General features: G+C 40.3%; 1 protein-coding gene across 2 annotated transcripts; it reads left to right on the top strand.

Annotated features, from left to right (window-relative positions):
• The first annotated feature begins 1500 nt into the window (after nt 1-1500).
• Nucleotides 1501-21571, top strand: SPACA1 (sperm acrosome associated 1). 2 transcript variants are annotated; one of them, XM_031611075.2, is made up of 7 exons: nt 1501-1667; nt 4421-4477; nt 7804-7905; nt 8285-8391; nt 8865-9000; nt 19674-19812; nt 20113-21568. In XM_031611075.2, the coding sequence occupies exons 1-7, from the start codon at nt 1541-1543 to the stop codon at nt 20195-20197; spliced, it is 753 nt and encodes a 250-aa protein (XP_031466935.2). In that variant the 5' UTR covers nt 1501-1540; the 3' UTR covers nt 20198-21568. The 2 variants fall into 2 exon arrangements, with proteins under 2 accessions (XP_031466935.2, XP_089992154.1); XM_090136028.1 differs by lacking the exon at nt 1501-1667 and adding an exon at nt 3008-3785 and having other exon boundaries at nt 20113-21571.
• Nucleotides 21572-22779: the final 1208 nt, after the last annotated feature.

The raw sequence follows: 22779 nt of genomic DNA, 5'->3' as shown, positions 1-22779 counted from the left end.
AAAGCAAGAGGGAGAACCTGGGCAGAAGACAAGCTTTAGAAAGAGACTGAGACTAAGACCAAGTATGTGAAGGAATGGAAAAGACATTTGTATTAATACACAAAGTATACAAAATGTCATCTGGGTGTTTATTATGTCTCTGCTGAAAATTCTGCTGATTATTCTGCAGAGATAACAAAGATTTATTTCTTCCAGAGAAGCATGTATCCCTGCTGGCCCTGAAATTATTCCTCTTTCCTTTATGGTAGCTTTTTCCTTCATCCCATCACAAGCAGCTACAGTGCCACAAGATATGCATACATCAGTGTGTATGCACAGATATATATAATGTACATATAGATATACCTACAAAAGCGTGTTGAAAATGTCTCACTGAAAGAAAAACTAGAATTGGATGCACACTTGAACTTATTCACTCAGTCATTTTCCCTTTCCTAGACATAGTTCTTTTTATTCAGTATTGACTTTGTTTTCCAGTTCTAGATGACTTTGGGTCCTGAAGATATAGAAAAGGAACTATTATTATTACTATTATTTTAACAACATTGAGACTGACAGCTTCATGAAGTTTATTGAATGAGCAATGGTTCATTTCCCATCAGCCAGCATTTTCATACTTCTCCAACTTCCTCTGCATTCAATGGTGCAGTATCTAAGGGCATACCAAGTACTTCATAAAAGCAATAACCTTTCCCTTCTACCCTTATGGAAAACAGATTGGTTGGTTACAGGAATTTTCTTCCACATGTTCTATGGGAAGACATGACTAAGGAAAGGCTAAGTCAGAGGGGTAAAACACACAGACAATCTGAAGTGCAGTGAAGCCTTTGCTCCTTTCCAGCTCCTACAAAAGTGGGTTTCACACCATCCAGGCCCAGCCCTGCACTTGCAAGCATCCCTACTGATTGCATTTTGTTTTGCTGGGAAATCTTGCTGGAAGTTGTCCAAGTTGAGGGGGCACTCCGCAATAGCTCAGGTTTTCGGAACACCAGAGACCACAACACAGGCTCTATGCACAAGGTGGGAGCATCACTTGCCAGCACGCCTTGTGCACATCCCGCTGTTCTGCACACCCAGCACAGGCTTTCATCACCACCCTCTCCTCGGCACATGGCTGCTTTTTTTGGCTCCATCCAGACCTCCTGCACAGGGCTCTGGTACACTGGGGCTGAAAGGCACCGTGAAGAACCTAAGATGGCATTTTAAGTGACAGAAGCCAGCCACAGAGGTTCAAACCCAAATAGTTGTGCTCTTTTGTTTGTTTGCTCATTTGTTTGTTTTCTGGACCTGGGAGAAGAACGTTATTTCAGGGCCACTCCCGATGGAGTGCTATTAAGTCGGCCGACCATTTTATTAGGAAACATGGGCTTGAGCTCGTGCAGTTTTTCTGTCAGGACTGACAGGTGAGCCAAGAGGCGACAAGCAGCACCAACTCCCCGCAGCTGACGGCCCCGGGCGGCTCCCAAGAGCCAGGCAGAGCAGGGCAGGGCTGCCGGGCGCGGCTCCTTGTGACGCCTCAGGAGGCTGCGAGCGGGCGGCCATGGCAGTGCGGGCGAGTGGCCGCGCTCTTCTCCTTCTCCTCCTCCCGCCGCTGCTCACGGCCCTGCTGGATGCGGAGCCGCAGGGCTCCGGGGACGAGAGCGAGCGGGCGGAGCCGGCGGAGCCGGGTGAGGCGGGGCCGGCGGGGCTGCGTGCCCTCCGCTGCACCTTGTGGCTGTGGCGCGGGCGGTGCTGCTCGCCGCGCTCTGAGCCCATAAGCGGCGGGCCTCGACGCTCGGCGAGGGCAGCAGGCCCGGCGGGCTGCTTCTCCTGGGGCTCGCTGCCACGACCCGGTGTTGCCCGCTTCCCTGGGCTGTGGGAGCGTTTATCAGAGTACCCTGCTTGTATTCTGTGATGCAGCTTGTAATTAAAATGGTGTCTAACGGCAAAGATTTCTGTTCTACATAGGTTTTACAAGGCTTCCAAATGCAGAGAGGAATACAGGCTGCCTTTGCGGTGCTGGTGCTAATTGCAGCCCCCTGACAGGAATGCAAATGCGGTTCCTCAGCACGTTCTTATCTCAGCATGTGTGGGATTTACATATATAACTCCTATTAATGCTAATGGCAGCTATATCCATAATTCTCTGTGCGGAGCTGACGCTATATTTTTATCTGAACTTGATGCAACTGGAAACAGACATAGAAGTGGAAAGATGGGTGGTTTCTTATGGGGAGCTCTCTTAAAGTTCTGGCTCATTTTACATGAAAAGGAAGATGCACAAACTTTGCATTGTAGCACTGGTATGGAAGGTTCAAAATATTCAGATAAAAAGTACCGTCTAATCCTGAAAATGATCAGCAACTCTGATCCTGTTTCCCTTAATGTTTCTTTCTGTTGTTTTTTAGATTCCATGCAATCAGAAATTGAATCAGAAATCAGTACCGGTGATTCCTGACTGGCTTGTTAATTTAGAACCAGCGAGCTTTTAATGCTTAGATATGTGCAGAGGTTTACTGGGAGTGTTTTTACTTGGACAATATGGCATCTTTTTTTATTTAGAGCTATTGTCCATCAGTTCATCACTCTCATTCTCTGGCAGAAGAGTAATGGCTGTATGTTTTAGTGCTCCTGGAGCCAGAAGCGTTCCAAAATGACACTGTGGTTGGTATCTTCCTCTATAATCAGAAGACATTTGCTTTCATTGGCAGCAAAGTCCCTCGGCCTTCTAATAGTAATACCTGAAGTTTACTGTCTCTGCTTGCTTAAAAGATTTTTTTTTTTTCCCCCACTTTGTGTCTAGATGGCAAATGACAGCTTCTGTTTTCAGATACAACCCCCTGCCATGGCTACTGTCCCATTAGCTAAGAGAAGAATGATAGGGTGTCTGAGATGGCAACTGTCTTCTAAAGAAGTGATTATTTTTTAAAGCTCATTAGATATAATGTTTGAGGATACCCAAGCTGTTTTACAGGTTGTCTCCATTTTTATATGATTTTAAGTCTTATATATTTATATTATCTTATGCTTTGACTAAGGTTGGAGTCTTACTTTAGCATGCAACTGAGTAGTTAAGTTATTGTTTCAGGATTGTTGTGCGTAAGCTAGAAGACTGTTCTGATGAGCACAGTTTATATGCTGAAATAAATGTCAAAGCCATAGAGACAGTTAGAGATAACAGAAGAATAAGATTTTGATGGCTCATTTGTAATGTTAGGAAAAAAAGAGTCCAGTATCATTTTATCATTGTGGAGAATTCAGCATGTTGCTATACTGTAAATCCTTTGCAGTGGAGGAATAAATATATTTGTATACCACTGACTGCAAGAGAAATGAAACTGTTCCTTTCAACCTGAGAAATTTAAGTTTTAGTCAGTGTGTGGAAAATGTAAATGTTATCCAAAGATTTAAAAGCAAGAAGTGATATATAAACTTGCACTGGTACACAGGAATAACACTTGGTAAACATAAATCTTGAATATAAAAAAACTGAGAGACAGTGAAAGCAAATTTACATTAGTATTTGTTATCAGAAAAAAATAATCTGAGTAGGCTGGACTGGCAATGTGGACTTGTAAAAACAGTCATAGTGACTTGTCTGTTCTCTCTGCATTTGGAAGAACTAGAAAGACCTATTGCTTATTTAATGACTAATTTCCAAAGGTGCATCGCTAAGTTAGTTTCTTGATGGAACAATTACTGTATCTTAATGTCCTTATATACAAACATTCAGATTGTGTGCTATTAGGAATAAAATACATAATCCAGATTTCAATTCCAGATGGAGACAAGAACCTTTTGCTTCTGTACGTTCTGTGAAACCCATTCTGTAACCTTAAAGCACCATGAAAAATGGAAGGAACCCAATCACTGTGATTAAATTGCCCAGTACCTAATTAAATCGCTGTACCTGGTTGACTCATCTTTGAGCTAGCTGTCTAAAACTGACCTTGAAGAGTGATGGGGAAAAAATCATGTGGGAAGGCTTATGTTAGCCAAAAAAACAAAAAACAAAAAACAAAAAACCCCACAAACCAACAACAACCAAAAAACAAAAAGACAAAAGAACAACAAGGAAATGAGTTGACTGAACGCAATTTAATGAAAATTTTTCTTAACTCTTTTCAGGGAGGACCTATAATTTGCATAGAATCTAGACACTGCATTTTCCTGAGCATTCAGTAGGCTAATTTAAGATAAATTGTTTCATAAGAAAAATACATTTTTCCCTCTTAACAAATCATCTTAAGGTTTAAATATGAATGCTATTCACACTAGATTTTATGAACTGAATTTCATAAATGTCTTGTTTTTTCTGGTGCAGAAATGTTGGCAAAATTCTCATTTCAAATAAAAAGTAATAAAGGCATGAGTTTGCTGTTATTGGGGTGTTTCCACCCCTCCATTGTATTGGAGATGTAACTTCAGGCTTTGTGTTCAGGTCTGAATGCCCTTGAGACCACAGAACAAGAATTTGGAGAATGCACAGTTACATGTGGTAAGTAGCAAAGCAGATGAATAAAACATATTGTCATTTGCTTTTGGGGGGAAAAAAAGTGCTAACTGTAGCAATTTAGCAGTTGTAATTTGCATGCCCTCATTCACCTCTCATTGATTTCAATTGCCAATAACTATAATTAACAAAAACAATCAGGCTGATTGTCATTAGAAGTTTAGGTCAGATCTGTTGTTTTATTAAATTCACAGCCTGCAAGCTCCTATTTTAAACCAGTTCCCTACGTTTATTGGCACATGAGCTGCTTTCCCCAAAGTAACAATTTTCGCTATTTGTGAACATCTGTGAGATGTTCAGAAGATGAAAGATCTTCTGATGCTTCTCACAGATGTCTTCCCACATACAATATTGCCAAAAAATTGCTTGCCTGCAGTAGCCTGTTCTGTATTCCACATTTATACAATTTATAAATTGTGCAATGGAGAGAAGAGGTATCATTCTGGAGTAGGAAGGGAGAGAGGAAAAATGAGTTGAGCCTTAGGAAGACATCTCTGTGTTTAGGGTGGTGATAGAAACTGCTGTGAGGTGGTAATTATACTGCTTAGGAAGCAGGCTTGAATCAGAAATGCTGTTAATTTTTTTTTTTTTTTCTGAACAAATTTTGCTTCTCGTGAGACCACAGAAAAAAGAAAGAAGAATTTTTGCCTCCATCATTTTGATGTTCTCTGGAGTGTACTTTTATATTTCTCCAGTCACTTTTTCATATTTTCAGTGATATAACTGCCTTGGTTACCTCAGGATAACTACTTTGGATATTAGGATTTTATGGTTTTAGAATATATCATTTTTGCCTCTACATACTTTAATATTTCCTTTTCTTCTTAATTTCAAAGCTGGTTATGTATTTGGTATGCCCATACCATGTGTGTACTCTTGGTAATCTCACTTGCTTTGGAGCACACATGTTTAGGGTACAAGAAGCTGCTCTTTATTTCCCATGCCTCTAGAAGACCACTCAAATATTGCTTATCTTCAGAGAATTTCAGTAAGTTTTTTTGGTCCCTTGAAGTTAATGTTTAACCCTTCTAAAGTTAGAAAGTATATAATTTCACTAAAGAATCAAGAAACTAAAGCTCTAAAAGCAACAACAGAAGATCATCATCTTGTGACTGCTCTTCAAATCATGTTTGTAGCCTTCATTCTAGCCTGGGCTGTTCAATTCCTTGCATGTTTGTCTGTTGAAAGGCTGGAAGATACTGTATTATTTCTTCCAGTAAAACTGTAAAGCTCTTTGTCTACTTCCAGTTCTTTCTTATTCCTTATATTCATCTATCTAGCCCTGTATATTTATTGGTTTCTAAACAGACTCCACTTTCTTATTTTTTTTTTCAAGTAATGCTATGGCTCAGATCCCTAGTTCTCTCTATTCATAGTCCATGTTTACAGAGGCATTAAAGCACAATTAATGCATATATTAATTATATCATATCTGCCTCAAGTCTTTATCAGTCTCTCTATGGTCCAATTCTTTTGGCAACTACCTCTAGATTTCTCTCAGCCTCTGTTTTTCTATTGCTAATTCAGTTCTCTGTGGGTCATCCATCCTGCCTCCCCCAGTCTATTAATTTACGATTTTCCAAGGTAAATTTCATTAGGGTAATTTATTTTTACCGCATCCAAGCCAGTTTTCTCTTAGGTAACTTGGATGACTTGGTGAAGTTAAGCCTTCATTCTTTAGAGCCTCTCAGTAGATTAATTTCATCAGCATTGACAGTTGCTAAAAAGGGGTGAGGAAGGGAAACATGGGAGTGAAAAAAGAAAGCTGTCCAGAAAGAAGCAGCAGAGGAGTACTAAGAGAACTTGCAGATCTCATTAAAAGAGCTTTTTTTTTTTATCAGCCCTTTGAGTGTGATATACTTCCTCAATTTTAATATTGCAATAGATAAGACATGGTGAGATTTTTCTCTGATGAATGTGATTACATTTAGCCCAGCTTTTATCGAGCCATCCTTTTGGATTTTCATAGGTTTCCTATCTTATTTTTGTTAGCTAAAAAAACCTACATGGCCCTGAAAAAAGAGGAATGCCTTTAATAAAAGTGTCAGTTCACTGCCATTTACACCTCTGTCTCCGCATCCATGAGATGAGACATTCTCTGGAGCGGAGAATGATCCTCTTTTTGTGTCATTTTCAGTAAGTGGTGTTGTCTCCCTCTGTCACTTGAAGTACTGTTTCACAAGTAGCATGACATCTCTGAAAGCCATCGGTTTATATAATATACATTTAAGGAAGGCATATGCATCATACGCGCAATCTTCAAACCAATTCCCCATGTATTATTATACTGCAAGGCGGGGGTAACTCTCCTCTTTCCATGCCTGTTAGTAAACAAAATGCTTCTGGAAAAATGGCAAAACCTTTTTCTGTTTACTGGGCTTCAACATACTATTCCTGCCTCCCCCACAAGCTATGTCATTCCAGTGAACTGTGTACACACAGTTTGGCAAAAACAATTAGAGCACTTGTTTTGAATTTCTTCATAATTGTTAAAATGAGGATGTTCTCATTGAAACCCTGATGAAGAGAGTGAACATATTTTGCTTACTTGAACGCTGTGTAGGAATTTTCCTTTGCTTTACACATTTGTGATAGCTTAGCTCCCATTTTTTGCCTTCAGTGGGAATCACCATGTTGCAATTGGAATCCTGGTGTTCTACATTTGTATTTACCAGCTTCTCATAGGAAGCCCTGTGTTGCTGACCACCAGCTTTTGAGCACCTAGAAGCTTCATTCTGGAGGCAGTGGTAGTATTCCTGTATCACTTGCTGTAGTTACCCTAAAGGCTCCTCAGTCCCAGTCCCAGGAGGGTTTAGTGCCTTCAATTTCTGCTGACCTCGGTGGGAACTGAAGACACTCCAGCAAAACTGGAGGCAGGCTGAGTTGGCACCCTGCATGGTATTCTCTGTGCCATCTGATTTGAGCATTTAAAGGCCAGGAGATAGAATGCTTTGATTCTTAAAGTGAATTAACTGTTTTGCAGAACATACATATTAGTAGCTTCATTTCAAATACTTTTTCTGAAAGAACAGTTTTGAATTAATATTGAATTCTTCTGACACACAGGAAAATGATGATTGTAAGGATCTGGCTCCCTGTGGTGCAGAGTCTGACAGATGTAAATGTTGCTTTGAAATCTTAGATACCAACACAGGATAGCTTTAGCAGGCACTCTGAGAAGATCTGTTTTGCCTAGTGTTTGCTAGATACATCATATTAACATCTAGAATAAAGAAAAAAGCAAGAACAGAATATGGAGAAAATGAGGAAGTATAGAGTATAATATTTTTTTTTTCTTTTTTTCCTGAAAGGGATTGGCATTCAAGAAATTCTGTTAACAAGTGGATGCCCTGGGGATGAAGCAAAATGTATTGTTGGTGTGAAGGAATGCCGTGGACCAGTGGACTGTGGATGTGAGTGGAACACTGTGATGTAGTAATCTAAAGCAAATAAGTGAATTCAAGTGAAGCATTCGTATTTGTTGAGTGTCGTGGAAGTGGAATGCAATTATTATATTCCACCCTCCAGTTACCCTGTTCAACAATCTGGTAGCATTTACGATCTCATTTTTGTACTAATGTACATTTGGTTTCAAGCCCCTGTAAAACACCATTTTTCTTCTATGTGCTTAGTTCCAGATATTGCACTAAGCAAAAAAATATTTGAAGTAATTTTAAAGGAAAGGATAATTTCCAAGTAACATTCTGTGGTTTGAAGAATGATGAGCTTTATGATCCATACAGAGATGTTTCATATAGTTGATGATGTACCTATTAAAAATCCCTCCTGTAGGGGGAAGACCAATTTCTGAGAACTCTACAAGCGTGATGATGACTTGTATTTATATCTCTCCTGAAAATCGATTTAAATATATTTGGAAGATCTTAATTCCAGACAAGGTGAGTAATTGAACTGCACTTTGCGCAGAAAAACTGCGTAAAAGATGTGTTTATTGCATGCTCCATGCAAATGTTAAAGCATCTGTGCTGATTATTTCCTTTGCTGTTACAATGCAAATAAGCTCTGATTTGTTACGAGCAAGTTAGTTTATATGGCCTTGCACTTTTATGCAACTTCAACTTCCTCTTTTTGTAGGGGGGACAATAATTTTAGAGTTTCTTCCTTCTTACTTTAGAGAAGCTGAGCATTGTGATTGATGAGTGAATGCATCTTATCAGGTCACAATCACATTGCACTTCCCAGTTGTTCTCATAGGAGGTGCTGAAGAGATGGAAGGGATTTCCTCTGATTGGTTGAAAACTGTTGGAAGAAACCAAGCACTTTTCTGTGAATCTGACATGATGTAACTCTGCTTTGCAGATGAACTTAAAAAGAGACAAACCTTTTTTTTTTTTCTTTTATATATGGACAGCCAGCAAGCATTCTTCCCAACGATTCAGCTGTTGTGGTAGTACGCAGAGCTACGCGTTCAGTTACTTACCTGTGTGAAACTCAAGAAAATGGAAGTATAATTGCCTCTGTAAAATACGCAGTGAAAGCAACAACTGGTAAGCTCGTAAAGATGTTTACAGTCTTCCAGTGTTATGGCCTTGTGTTTGTTGTGTGGCATTTGATTTTCATGGGATTGCATGTCACCGGTAATATATAGGCAGGGGCTTGTGTGTGGTAATGATTGTCATGAAATACAGGCCAATGAAAGAGACATAAAAAAGAAAATGACAGGATGGGTACAAAGGGGTTCCTTGTGGAAGAAATATTTTCTTTGCCTTTGTAAAAATTCAAGCTAAAATAAGGAGATTCTCCTGTTACCTACTCATTTGTTACCGCACCCAGGTTGGTTAACACAGACTTCTTTTCATCTCTTTGAGCTACATAGAACCAGCAGCACATCAGACAGTTCTGCAGTTAAGTCTCCTTTCCACTTCAGTACTGAAGCTGTAAAACAACCTTTTGAGATTTTTCTTTCAGCTGCCATCTGGAATTTGCTTATGCACAATAGATTTAGGGAGGTTTAACTTTGAAAAGAATATTTCATATGGCAGTTCCCCATAACATCTTTCTCTCCTGCTCTGCTAGCTAGATTTTTGCTGACTCCATAAGGAAAGGTAACAGTGTGCTGATTTTTTCAAATCATGGGAGTAGCCATGTGAAAACTCCAGCTTTTTTAATCAGAGAAAGGGTGAAAGTTCCCTGTGCATTTTTTCCCCCCAAAATAATATAGGTTCAGGTCTTTTTTTTCTGAAAAATCATGGCAGACTAGAAAGAAATAAATAATTTGTGAGACTTATCTCCATGAGAGATGTTTTTTGCCTCCACTCCTAATCTTCCTTTTTTTTCCCTTCAGCAAAATGTATGTCTCTTGAGGTTCTTTCTTTCACTGTACATGAATGAGAATTTTATTTTCTAAATCCATCTGGTAGTCACAAAACACCCAAATCTTTGGTTACATCTATTTCTTTCTTTCTTTCTTTCTTTCTTTCTTTCTTTCTTTCTTTCTTTCTTTCTTTCTTTCTTTCTTTCTTTCTTTCTTTCTTTTTTAATAACTTCTGCAGTGTTTAGTTTCTGCATTTCTTTTTGTACAAAAAGTTTCCTTTTTGAGACCTGAATTAGCTGAGCACATAATCTGTTTTTGGCTTAAATATGCAAATAGTCCCATTGATTTGAGTTGGTGAGTCATCAATAGGGCTACGTGTTTGTATTTAAACTTTGGTTGAGTTGTAGTGAAAAGTGGTCAAATGAAACCCACCCAACAGATACACCCGTTGAAAACTTCTTACAAGGATTGAGTCTGTTGGCTCAGAAAATATTTATGAGTAGACTGAAATCTGAAGAAGAGCAGTTCTAACATTGATTAAGTAGTTAAAAAGGTTAATTGTTCTGCCTAGTGCCAGACTGGCTTCCTTTAGCTTTGTTATCCAAAGGAGTTTCTGGGCTTTAGTTTATACTGCCATTGCTTGGATTTCAGATATTATTAGCTCTTAATTAGGTACATGGAACAATTTATCAGCGGAAGCTGGACTGAGAAAGTACCAAGACTTTCAGCATATCTGGTATTGCTGTCTGTAGCACAGAATCATAGAATGGCTTAGGATGGAAGGGACCTTTAAGATCATCTAGTTCCAACCTTCCCACTATGGGCAGGGTTGCCAGCCACTGGATCATGCTGCCCAGGGCCCCATCCATCCTGGCCTTGTGTGCCTCCACCAGGGATGAAGCATCCACAGCTTCTCTGGACAACTTGTGTCAGTTCCTCACCACCCTCTGAGTAAAAAAAATTCTTCCGAACATCTAACCTAACCCTCCCCTCCTTTAGTTTAAAGCCATTCCCGCTTGTCTGTTACTATCTGTCCATGTAAAAAGTCAGTCTCACTCCTGCCTTTGAGCTCCTCTCTAGCAGTGGAAGGCCACAGTGAGGTCTCCCCAGAAACTTCTGCAAGCCAAACTCCCTCAAACTTTCTTCATAAGAGAGGTGCCCCAGCCCTCTCATCATCTCTGTGGCCCTCCTCTGGACCAGCTCCAACAACTCTGCACCCTACCTGTACTGGGAGCCATTGCTTGGACACAGTACTCAAGATGGGTCATCACAAGCACAGAACAGAGGGGGACAATCACCTCCCTTGCTCTCCTAGCCACTCCTCTTTTAATGCAGCCCAGGATAGTGTTGGCCTTCCAGACTGCAAGAGCACACTACTGGCTCATGTCCAATGTTTTGTACACTAAAACCCTCCAGTCCTTCTGTGCAGTGCTGCACTCAATAAGTTCTTCTCGGCAATATCTGGGATTGCCCTGATCCCAGTGCAACACCTTGACCTTGGCCTTCTTGAATCTCATTAGATTCATGTGGGCCCACTTTTCAAGCCTGTCTGGATCCCTCTAGATGGCATCCCTTCCATCTATTGTGTCAACTGCACCAATAAGCTTGGTGTCATCAGCAAACTTACTGAGAGTACCCTGCATCCTACTGTCTATGTAATTGATAAAGATGTTGAAGAGCACTGGTCCCAAGACAGACCACTGGGAGACTCTACTCATGACTGGCCTTCACCTGGAAATAGAGATCTCTGGCAGCAGTCATCCAAGCAATTCTTCATCCACCAAATAGTCCAGCCTTCATATCCATATCTCTCCAATTTAGAGATAAGGATGTGGAGTGGGACCGTGTCAAAGGACTTGCACAAGTCCAAGTAGGCAACATCAGTTGCCCTTTCTTTGTTCAGTGATGCTATGACTCCATCATAGAAGACCATGAGATTGGTCAGGCACAATCTGCCCTTGGTAAAGCTGTGTTGGCTGTCTCAGATCACCTCCTCGTCTTCTATGTACCTTAAAATCTCTTCAGGGTGGGTCTGCTCCATGATCTTCCCAGGCACAGAGGTGAGGTTCACCATCCCGTAGTTTTCCAAGTCTTCCTTTCACCTTTTCTTGAAAGTGGGAGTGATATTTCCCTTTTTCTAGTCACCTGTGCCTGACAGCCATGACTCTTCAAATATGGAGAATAGCTTTGCAACTACATTAACCAGTTCTTTCAGGACCCTGTGATACGTCTCATCTGTCCTTATAGACTTGTACACATTCAGCCTTGTGAGATGGTCTCTGACTTGCTCTTTTCTTACACCAGGAGGGATTTTGCAACCCCCTAACAATGGGGAGCAAAATGGTCTTTGGATGGTCACACATATAGTAAGATCAGAATACTGCATTTAGTTTTCCAGTATGATCAGGAGGATGTTACAAAGATCATTCTGGCAGCATCAATGCATGTGGCAAAATTCCATGTGCTTGGTTTTAGATTTTCATAGCTGTTGTCTTCTGTTTTGCAGAGATGCTCTGCTCTCTAAGAGCATAGCTTGCTGTGTTCCAGGCTTGGAAATGGGTAGTGTTTCTTCCCACATAACAATGCTGTCTTTTCCAGTTTCTAATTAAAAGATCTTTTGAAATGAGGGCTGGGGAATTTGAGACTTAATTTAAGCGAGGTGGTTTGTCTACCTACTCCAGTCTTACCGTTCAGAGAACACCTTTTTCTGTTTTCCAAGATGAGATGTAAAGAGGGGTAGAATCACGAAGTCACCATCAGAAATAAGACAGAAATCTCATTTTTCACATATAGGACTGAATTGGATTTTTTTTTTTTTAGCATCAAAAACAAGTCCAAAAGATTTCTAATCACCATAATATGGACAGGTGTGATGGGCTGCCCTTGGATGACTGCCAGACCCTGCTGAACTGCTCTCCCACTCCCCCTTCTCAACTGAACAGGGGGAAGAAAATAAAATGGAAAACTCATGGGTCAAGATAAGGACAGAGAGATCACTTACTAGTTATCGTCACAGAAAAACAGACTCTGCCTGGGGAAAATTCATTTAATGTACTGCCAGTTATGATAGGTTTGGTTGGTGAGGAACAAAGACAAAAACTACGACACCTTTCCTCCTGCTTCCTTTTTCCCAGGCTCAACTTCACTCTTCCATTCCTAACTCTTCTACCCCATCTCCTCAAAAGTACAGGTGGATGGGGAATGGGAGGCTCTAGTCAGTCCATAAGAGTTCCTCTTCGCCACTCTTTTCTCCTAATGCTTTTCTCCCATGAGTTCTCCATGGGCCACAGTCCTCAAGATAAACCTGGTTTAGTACGGGCTCTATGGGGATCATATTTCCTTCAGGGAACCCCTGCCTGCTCCATCATGGGTTCCTTCACAGGCTGCAGCATGGAGATCCCCTCCAGTTTGGTTTCCCATGGGCTGTGAGGTAATCTCTGCTTCGTTTTCTTGAATCACAGAATTACGGAATCACAGAATCACAGAATGGCCAGGGTTGGAAGGGACCTCAAGGATCATGAATCTCCAATCCCCCTGCCACATGCAGGGCCACCAACCTCCTCATTTAATGCTAGAGAGTACCCCCTCCCATTCTGAGGTTGATGTCCTATATATTACTTTCTAAATGACTTTTTTTTCCTCCAACCAAAAGGCATCAGAGGTCACTCAGATGCACAAACTTTAGTTTGTATTTCATCTTTCTCATCACCTATATCCCTCCCTGTGCTATTCCAAAGTGATAAATTTCCTTGTGATAGTGCCAGAACTGCAGGATGGAGCTAAGGAACCAGAGTTGAGCTTGCTTAGTGGGAGTCACTTCTTCTTGACACTTTTCTAGGGAGAAAACCTTGAAGTGGTCAACAAGGCAGCCGGTAAGGGGCAAATGTATTTGTTTTGACCTCATCCTTTTTCCAGTTCCATTGTTCTACCTGTGTGAAAAACAGTGGCCAGATTTGGAAATACCGTCTATGAACCTGACATCAAAGACAACATTTGAAAATATGTGCTGTGACACTGAGTTCAGATTTTCACACGTGAGGTGGGAGGATGGGAGAGCATGCTGCAAAAGGACTAGTAAGGCCTTACATGAATGTGGCTGTATGTGACATGTGGCAAAACATTGTATGAGTTGATTTTAATGCTATGCACAAAGAAATTCCATGTGTCCTTTACCACTGATCACTATGCTTCTCAGTGACCTTTTGTTGAACAATGGTAATGACCTTTTTGTATGAGTGAGTGGTTTTTAGTAATTTATCTTCTTGTTTTTGGGTTGTTGGTTTTTTTTGTTTTGTTTTGTTTTGTTTCAAAACTATTCGGTCTGATGTCTCTTTGTCTTTTATAGCAAGAGAAACATAACAAAGAAGTATTTTATCATCAAAAATTATTGAGATCTCTCCAAGGAAAATCTCAACTTTTAATAGCTGACATTTCTCTGTGTCCTTCTTACTAAATCACTACACTGAAGTACAGTAGAGGGTCTTGTTTCACACTCCCACCCATTATGTTGTTGGGTGTTTTTTGAAGACTTTGGGACTGGAAGACAGTTTGTTCAAAATTACTAATAATAGTGCTGTGAGGAGGGAGGACTTTGCAAGGGAGGAGTGTGAGAGCAGGGAACGATCCTCATCACCATGCTCTGTGAATAGTGTCAGCCTCCTGAGATCCCAGCTATGCCCCAGCTCCACGCTTTTCATGGGCGGAAGAGCAAGTTGGGCTGTGTGCATAGTGCCCCTTCTGTGGAGAAGATGGAAGCAATAGTGTTTTGTGTCTCAGAGGCCTTTACAGCTCCCACTTCTCTACAGTTTGTTTCTTGCTGATGACTTCAGTTCCAAAGCTTCTTTTAAAGGCAGAATTCACATCTCTATAATGCGCAAGTGTGTTATTGGCATTGCTGTGTTGTCCTTGTATTTGCACAGAAAAGGAATGCGTGATCCCAGTTTAAAGTGTAGCAACATGGATCTCCTCTGTGCGTGTGTGTGCAATCCTGTTCTCACGTTTGCATATACCAATGCATTTTTAATACATAGGATAAGTCTTAGAGACAATTTGAAAGGGAATGAAAAACAAAACAAAACAAAGACCCACCTGTGCATCACCATTGTATTAAGGGAAAGAACAGTGTGCAGAGGCAGAGAATCTCATTGCCCTCTGCCAAACTGATACATACTTTCTGGATCCAGAAACTGGTGGAAAGAACTCCTGTTGGCTGCTGGACCATATGAACGATTGCTTGAGCATCTGTTTATAGAAGGAACATTGCTGTGCAGTCAACATTATCACAGGTCGTTATCATAGATTTACTCCCCTGTTCCCTGCTTAGAAGCTCAAGGATATGAGAGCCATGAGAAGTCTGACTGGCCGTGAAGATGAGGCAAAGAACTCACTGAGAACCTCAGTTCTCTTTATGTCTGAGGAGGCCACCTCTCCCCTTCCATTTAACAGAGGGGGAACATCCTCATTTGCATGTCTGTTCTTCACAGTATATCTTAAGAATCCCTTCTTGTTGTTTTTTACATTGTTCTCCAAGTTCAGTCCCATCTGCATCTTGGCTTTCCTGATCCCATCCTTGCAAACCAGACAGCATCCTTATTTTTTTCCCAAGCCAATTCCATCTGCACCTTGGCTTTCCTGATCCCAGTCTTGCAGTTATAGGCAGCATCCTTATTTTCTTCCCAAGCCACTCATCCCCACTTCTGCTTATACTTTTCCTTTTTTTTCCCCTCAGCCTAACCTGCTGGAAAGAAATTCATCTTCATAGTTGAAATTTACTTTTTGTGTCTACAATTTACATGCATTTCATGCACCCTTGCATTTCATTTAACTACATTCCTTTTTTAGTCATGGTAAATGTAGGTAACCGGCAGGCATACTGAGAATCACAAACTTTCCATGGGCTGGAAAATTCTGAAAAATGCAGTAGCAGGAGACAGTCTGACTGATGGATCAGGAATTGGCTGGCTGGTCACAGCCAAAGGGTTGTGATCAATGGTTCTGTGTCAGGGTGGAGGCCAGTTGCAAGCAGTGTCCCTCAGGGGTTGGTCTTGGGACTGGTGCTCTTCAACATCTTCATCAATGACATTGACGATGGCATTGAGCGCACCCTCAGCAAGTTTGCAGATGACACCAAGCTGAGCGGTGCAGTCAATACATTGGAAGGGAGGAAAGCCATCTAGAGGGACCTGGACAGGCTGGAGAAGTGGGCCCATGAAAACCTAATGAGGTTCAACAAGGCCAAGTGCAGGGTGCTGCACTTGGGTTGGGGTAATCCCAGGTATTTATACAAACTGGGAGAAGATCTCCTTGAGAGCAGCCCTGTGGAGAAGGACTTGGGGGTCCTGGTGGACGAGAAGTTGGACACGAGCCAACAGTGTGTGCTTGCAGCTCAGTAGGCCAACTGTGTTCTGGGCTGCATTAAAAAAGGGGTGGCCAGCAGGGAGAGGGAGGTGATTGTCCCCCTCTGCTCAGCTCTTGTGAGGCCCCATCTGCAGTACTGTGTCCAGGCCTGAGGCTCCCAGTACAAGAAAGACAGAGCTTTTGGAATGAGTCCAGAGGAGGACCACTAAGATGATCAAAGGGCTGGAGCACCTCTCCTATGAGGAAAGGTTGAGGGAACTGGGATTGTTTAGCTTGGAGAAGAGAAGGCTCTGGGGAGACCTCATTGTGGCCTTCCAGTACTTGAAGGGAGCATATAAACAGGAGGGGAAAGGCTGTTTACAAGGGTGAATAGTGATAGGACAAGGGGGAATGGTTGTAAACTGAGGCAGGGGAGGTTTAGGTTGGATATTAGGAGGAAGTTTTTCACACAGAGGGTTGTGACATGCTGGAACAGGTTGCCCGAGGAGGTTGTGGTTGCCCCATCCCTGGAAGCATTCAAGGCCAGGCTGGATGTGGCTCTGGGCAGACTGGTCTGGTGGTTGGTGACCCTGCACATAGCAGGGGGGTTGGAACTGTATGATCATTGTGGTCCTTTTCAACCCAGGCCATTCTATGATTCTATGAATCTGCTTGAGACTAGCATGTACATTATAAATTTTTGGTCTTTAGAACCCTAGAAAATTTCCAGTGAAGGTGTTTACAACTTCAGGAATTTCATTACAGTGTAATGGTGGAATATATACAGTAGCGCTTTTCTTCATCATTCTTTGTAACAAAGTAGTCTGCAGACTTTCAGTGAGCTATAGACTCCAAGCTGAATGTCATTGAACTAAACTTTGTGTTTTAAAAAAGAATTGTTCTTTCTACTCTTGCTAAGTTAAATGGATTTTTTTTTTTTTTAAAAAAAAAAAACTTGCGTAAATATATCTTTGCAACCTTTACTATAAGCTGTAAGGCACATTCTGGCAGCAGCAAAGTTCTCACTTGGGAATGTTGCCTGGACTTGACACATATGATCAGGGGCTTAATACTGCTCCTGATGTGAAAATTTTTGCTCATCATAAAACAGCTTCTTGGGAAGCTGCATTTCTGTCTGTTTCCTGCTTGCATTTTAAATGTGTTATACTTGTAAGGAAATCCCTTTGTATTATTAGGTTGTCTCTAGGGCAGTTTTAGATCTTGACTACCAGAAGAACTTCCTGCCTAGGAAGAAAACTTGAGTAGATCAGCAGTGGATAACAGAAAGCTTGCTTTTCTCTTTAGCAGGTTCCTGTTACAGACTGTAAAAAGAGGTATTCTTAGATGTCTAAATTCACATCTTGTCAAGGAGAAAAATATATTACATTAATGAAATTGCAAAATCAAAGATAATTTTCACTAATGTCTGTACTTCTGGAAAGACAGTTCAGTCAGTGGAGTGAATTAGTCTGAAAGCAATTAAATCTGCATTATCTGAAAAGCTAGTATTTAGACATACTGTGTATGATATTCACAGCTTGTTCACCATTCTCCCTGCCTTGTATCTCGCAGAAAGGTCAGGAGAATCCTATAGGTGAGCTGTGGTTTATGAATGCCAAAAGATTCTGTGAAGCAGGAGAATGAAACTCAAATGATGTGAGGAAAGAGTTGTTTAGATACTACAGTGATGACAGTGACAGAAGATGTTATACAGACGTAGAAATGCAGTAGAAACAGAAATGGTTTTCCTGCAATCATTCTGCTGCATGCCAGTTTGAATAATTCTGTATAGCAGTGAGCAATGAGATATCACGTTATAGTTTTAGAAACTCATATCAGAGAAAATAAAAGAAAAATTGAAGTTGGCCTGTCTACTGTTATCAAAGCTGGAGAGATTTGAAAAGATGTGTAATAGTTCCTTGATTTGGTTGAATGTAGCTGAACTAATACGTTCAATTAAATTTCAGAACAAGGTGACCAGGTTTGATTTCCAGGGTCAAAAAATAGATGGAGGCAATTGGTTGATCATCTTCAGCAATTTCCACTTTTCCTGAGTTGTTTGTCAGAATCATCTTGCAAAAGTTATCTCTCGTCTTAGATTAAAAGCTAAATTGAGGGATCTCAATTTCCTTAGAAATATTTCAAGGCTGAACTATATACACTACAGAGTATATTTTTTATTTGAAATCTTTTCTACATTTTTCAGTTCTCATCTTCATGGAGCTGCTTCTTGATATTTGTTTCTGGGCCACGCAAAACAACTCCTTTCCAGTCATTCTTAACACATACCAAAATAGATATGTTTTCCTCTCTTTAATTTTTTCATTGATAGTGTTTAGGAACTGTAATCCTGAAGTTTTACACAGCTATAGGTAGTATTCTGACAGCTGTCCTGCTATGACTGTCACTGAGATTATTGACTTGTGTGTGTGTGTGCAATTCAGTCCTATTGTGTGCTCTCAATGTTTTGGGTAGTTATTTCCCGCCAAAATATGGCTTTCCGTTATCTGATCTTTCTACCTGGCATTTAAAACAGTAGATGTCCTTGGACTTTAAGAGGAAAGAGTGGAATTCTTCCAACCAGCTGTAGATACTTGCATCTGAGCTATTCATCCAGGCCCCTCTACAGTTAGTTTTATGTTACTGATGGATTATGAAATATTTCACCTTGTCTTGGATTTCTAAACCAGCAGAGGGTAGCTTGGAAGTGCCACTTCCTCTTCAAAGGCTATAGACAAAACTTAGGAAAGCTATCTCAAATATCTGCATAGTAAGCTATCTTAAGTGAGATCACAGAAACACAGAATCATAGGGGTTGGAAGAGACCTCTAGAGGTCATAGAATCATAGGATCACCAAGGTTGGAAAAGACGTCCCAGATCAGTCAGTCCAACATTCTACCTATCACCAATATTTCCCACTGAACCATGTTCCTCAGTACGGCATCTAAACATTTCTTGAACACCTCCAGGGATGATGACTCCATCACTTCTCTGGGCAGCCCATTCCAGTCCCTGACCACTCTTCCAAAGAAGAAGCTTTTCCTAATGTCCAACCTGAATCTCCCCAGGCACAACTTGAGGTCATTCCCTCTGGTCCTATCACTAGTTACATGGGAGAGAAGGCTGACGCCCATCTCACCACAACCTCCCTCCAGGTAGTTGTAGAGAGCGGTAAGGTCTCCCCTGAGCCTCCTCTTCTCCAGAAGAAGAATCATCTAATTGACTAATCCAGCTCTCTGCTATAGCAGGTCCTGATGATGAGCACCACTGAAAAGAGCCTGGCCCCACCAACTTGACTCCCACCCTTTAGATATTTACAAGTGCTAATAAGATCCCCTCTCTGTCTTCTCCTGAGTCCCATTCCAAATACCTTGGTTAGCTCTGCCTTTGCAAAAAAGGCACAGAATGTTACTATTCTGACTTTGTAAAGGCATGGAGGTCATGAAAGACCTCAAGATGAAAGAATGAAGTACCATTCCTTCTCATTGTTGTTCATATTAAATGCTTGATTCTTTGCATCAGATTTGAAAATTTGAACATAATAATGACTATATATTTCTTTTCTTCAGACCTGAAAACAAAACAGCCAAAGGAAAAAGGACAATCCAGGAGAAGAAGGGCAAATGGCATTCTGGTCTTTTGCGTGGTTACTGCAGTTATTGTGACCATTGGTGTGATCTTTGTCATAATCTTTATGATTCTTCACTGGTAAGTGGACAACATACAATGTGTTTTATGTGTTACTTGATCAAAATATGGTATTATTGGTGACCAAAATGACCTGGGCTAAGCTATTTCAAGATTCTGTGTAGTTTAATATTTGTATTGCCAGTAAAGATAGACAAGCAAGCTTTTGAAGACTGGATGGAAGTATCTTTCAAATCAGTTACATTGACTGCAGATGGGAGGGGAACGATTCAGAGCAATTTATGTAAACTAATTAAATGTGTGGTTTTTTTTTTTGTTGTTGTTTTGTTTTGTTTGTTTGTTTGTTTGTTTCTATTTCAGGGCTGTTGTCAAAACTGGTTTGGTTTGTCAAGATGACAAAGACAAAAAATTGACCAACAAAAGCTCAGTGAGTACCGTGGAATAAGTAGGCTCTCACTCAGAGTCAGTGTTGGCTTTCAAGGTGTTGGAGTTCCTGCACCTGCATCTGTGATCTCACTAACTTCATTAGCCACAATACAAGAAGTGCCAGAAGTCTTTCCAGCATTTGCATAATGAACAAATTTAATTTTTAAAAAATATGCAAAATAAGTTCTTTAAAAAAAGATCAGATTACACAGAAGCAGTATATAAAGATATTAAAACAAAAACAAACAAAAAAAAACCAAAACAGGAGTACTTTTTACAGTTTATTCACTGTTTTAGATTACTGAACTTCAAATAAAATTATAAAAAGCATCCTATTTTAAGGTATGTATCCAATCTAGATAGTGTAATAGTTTGAGTAGCTCTGATTTGGAGAATTGAAGCCAAATTTTGAAAAGAAAAGAATATATTTAACATCTCTTGTACTGATGGCAGTGTTATTCTAGACTATATGAAACTGAGCTTACAGCCTAGGTAGAAACTAGGCAAAAACAAAGTGTTCTTAATCTTCCTGATGATCTTCAACCACAGAACCTCATATATAATCACTGTAATCACTGTAATCACACTTCTAGACATATGGAAGGATATGTAATGGTAGGGAAGATTGATAAAATTTGCTTTTTAAGCTTCATTAATTTCTTACCTTCACACTTGCACATATAATCATTTCTGCCATCACATGGACCAAAAGATGTGAACAGAAGCGCAGCCTAGTTCAGGCCAAGAGTTCATGTATGTCAATCAAATCAATAGACAAAGGATGTTGAGGGAGGAGTACAGGAATGAGTCGAAGTTGCTTGATGTTTTTCTCACATATTCTTCCAGCTTCCAGCCATTTACAGTTTCTTTTTTCTAAGCAAGATGCATTTTCTAAGCAGTTAGCAGACTGGAATGGATTTCTTTTTCATTACTTTGTTCAGTGTTTCCTTGTATTTATATATGCTTCTCTCACATAAAACATCCTATGATGAGGAAATATACAGCACAACCTTACCTTTTGTCCATTGTCAACTGCTTCCTGCTAGTTTCATTTGTTTCACTTCTTTAAAAGACAACAAATATTGGTCAGTACTGTACCTCTCCCTGGAAAGGGCATCTTCTAGGTCTCCAAAATATTCCCAGGTTATTTACTTTCTAAACTGAAAAATGTAAGCTTTCTTAGTGATTGGTCATCCTGAAGCTCTACCATGTCTCTGACCATCCTTGCTGTCTTTCTCTAACCATCCTCAATTATGTTACTGTTATGTTTATGAAGGTGTAAATAAACATTGTTTGATATAAACAAATAAATAAAAAACAAACTGATGACATGGAAAATGGACTGTGGACTGAATAAAATGTTTAATAGATTGTATGATCAAGCTTTTTTCTTGAGTATAATAGACACGCTGAACTGTGGCCAAATTTTGAGCACTTCAGGTTAGAGAAAGCTTCTCAGTAAAGTGCATTACAAAAAAAAATCAGCCAAAATAAAATAGATTGGAGGTAGTAACTCATCCTTTCAAAGAATTCTTATTCTCTTCAGTTCCTGTATTGCTGCAGATGTTCTAACTGCACCATCTGCACATCCTTAAGAAAGCATTATCATATTTTTTCAGAGATACATCATTTTGTTTGCTGTTTAGTGAAAAGATCATTTACATTTTTGCAAATAAAACATCATATTCAAAAATGATATGCACTTAATTCTGTAAAAATAACTTTTTTAAAAGGAAATGATATTTTTGGTAACGCTCTCGTTAGCTATGTCATTTTATATCATGGGATAGACAAATGTAAAAATTTTGCAACATTAAGAAGAAAGTACATAGAGAAGGAAGGAACAGACAATAACGATTTTGCAGCTTGCAAAACTAGATTACACAGTCCACGTGAATTTATGATTCCATGCAATCAAAGACAGCCTATCATGGTGAGGCTGGGATTAGACCTTAAGTGCAGGTCTCAAAAATAGACTCAAACCAGTGGTTATTACTCAGGAGAGTGTTCCCAGGGAAGGTATGATAAATATGAATTCCTACCACCAGCTCTGGGATTGACTTCTGAATTCATTGCTGTCATGCTGTAATTTAGTTGTGCCACAACTAAAACAAAAAGAGAAAACTAGAGTACTATTTTTCGTAAGGATGCAAAAGTGTGCTGTTCTACAATCATTTTGTATGAGGGCTGCCTTTAAAGTAATGCCTCTTATTTTGTTCTGTTAGCCCACCATGCCAGAGGCAGAAGTTGGTGGTATGGCAATAGAGGTTGAACCTTCCCACCAATATTCTGTTACATGTTGTTGCCTTGTGACAAATGGCAGCAGAGGGGCGGTCTGACACAATGGCGTTTGACATGGAAGTGTGGGTGAAGCAAAGGTGTGGCACTGAATTCCTCTATGTGGAAAAAAATAATATCCATTGGCACTCGTTGATGCTTGCTGAATGTTTATGGAGACCAAACAGTGGGTGTGAGCACAGTGAGGCGGTGGGTGATGTGTTTCAGCAGTGGCAATGGTGATGTGCATGCAATTACCATGTTCTGGATGGACATGCAGTGCTGTCATGCCATGAAATGAAGAGCATCTTGATCAGCTCATCC

The sequence above is a fragment of the Phasianus colchicus genome, chromosome 2 (genome assembly GCF_987193195.1).
Source record: "Phasianus colchicus chromosome 2, bPhaCol1.hap1.1, whole genome shotgun sequence".
NCBI lineage: Eukaryota > Metazoa > Chordata > Aves > Galliformes > Phasianidae > Phasianus > Phasianus colchicus.
The sequence above is the reverse complement of the archived record's forward strand: the minus strand, read 5'-3'. Positions and strand labels throughout refer to the sequence as shown.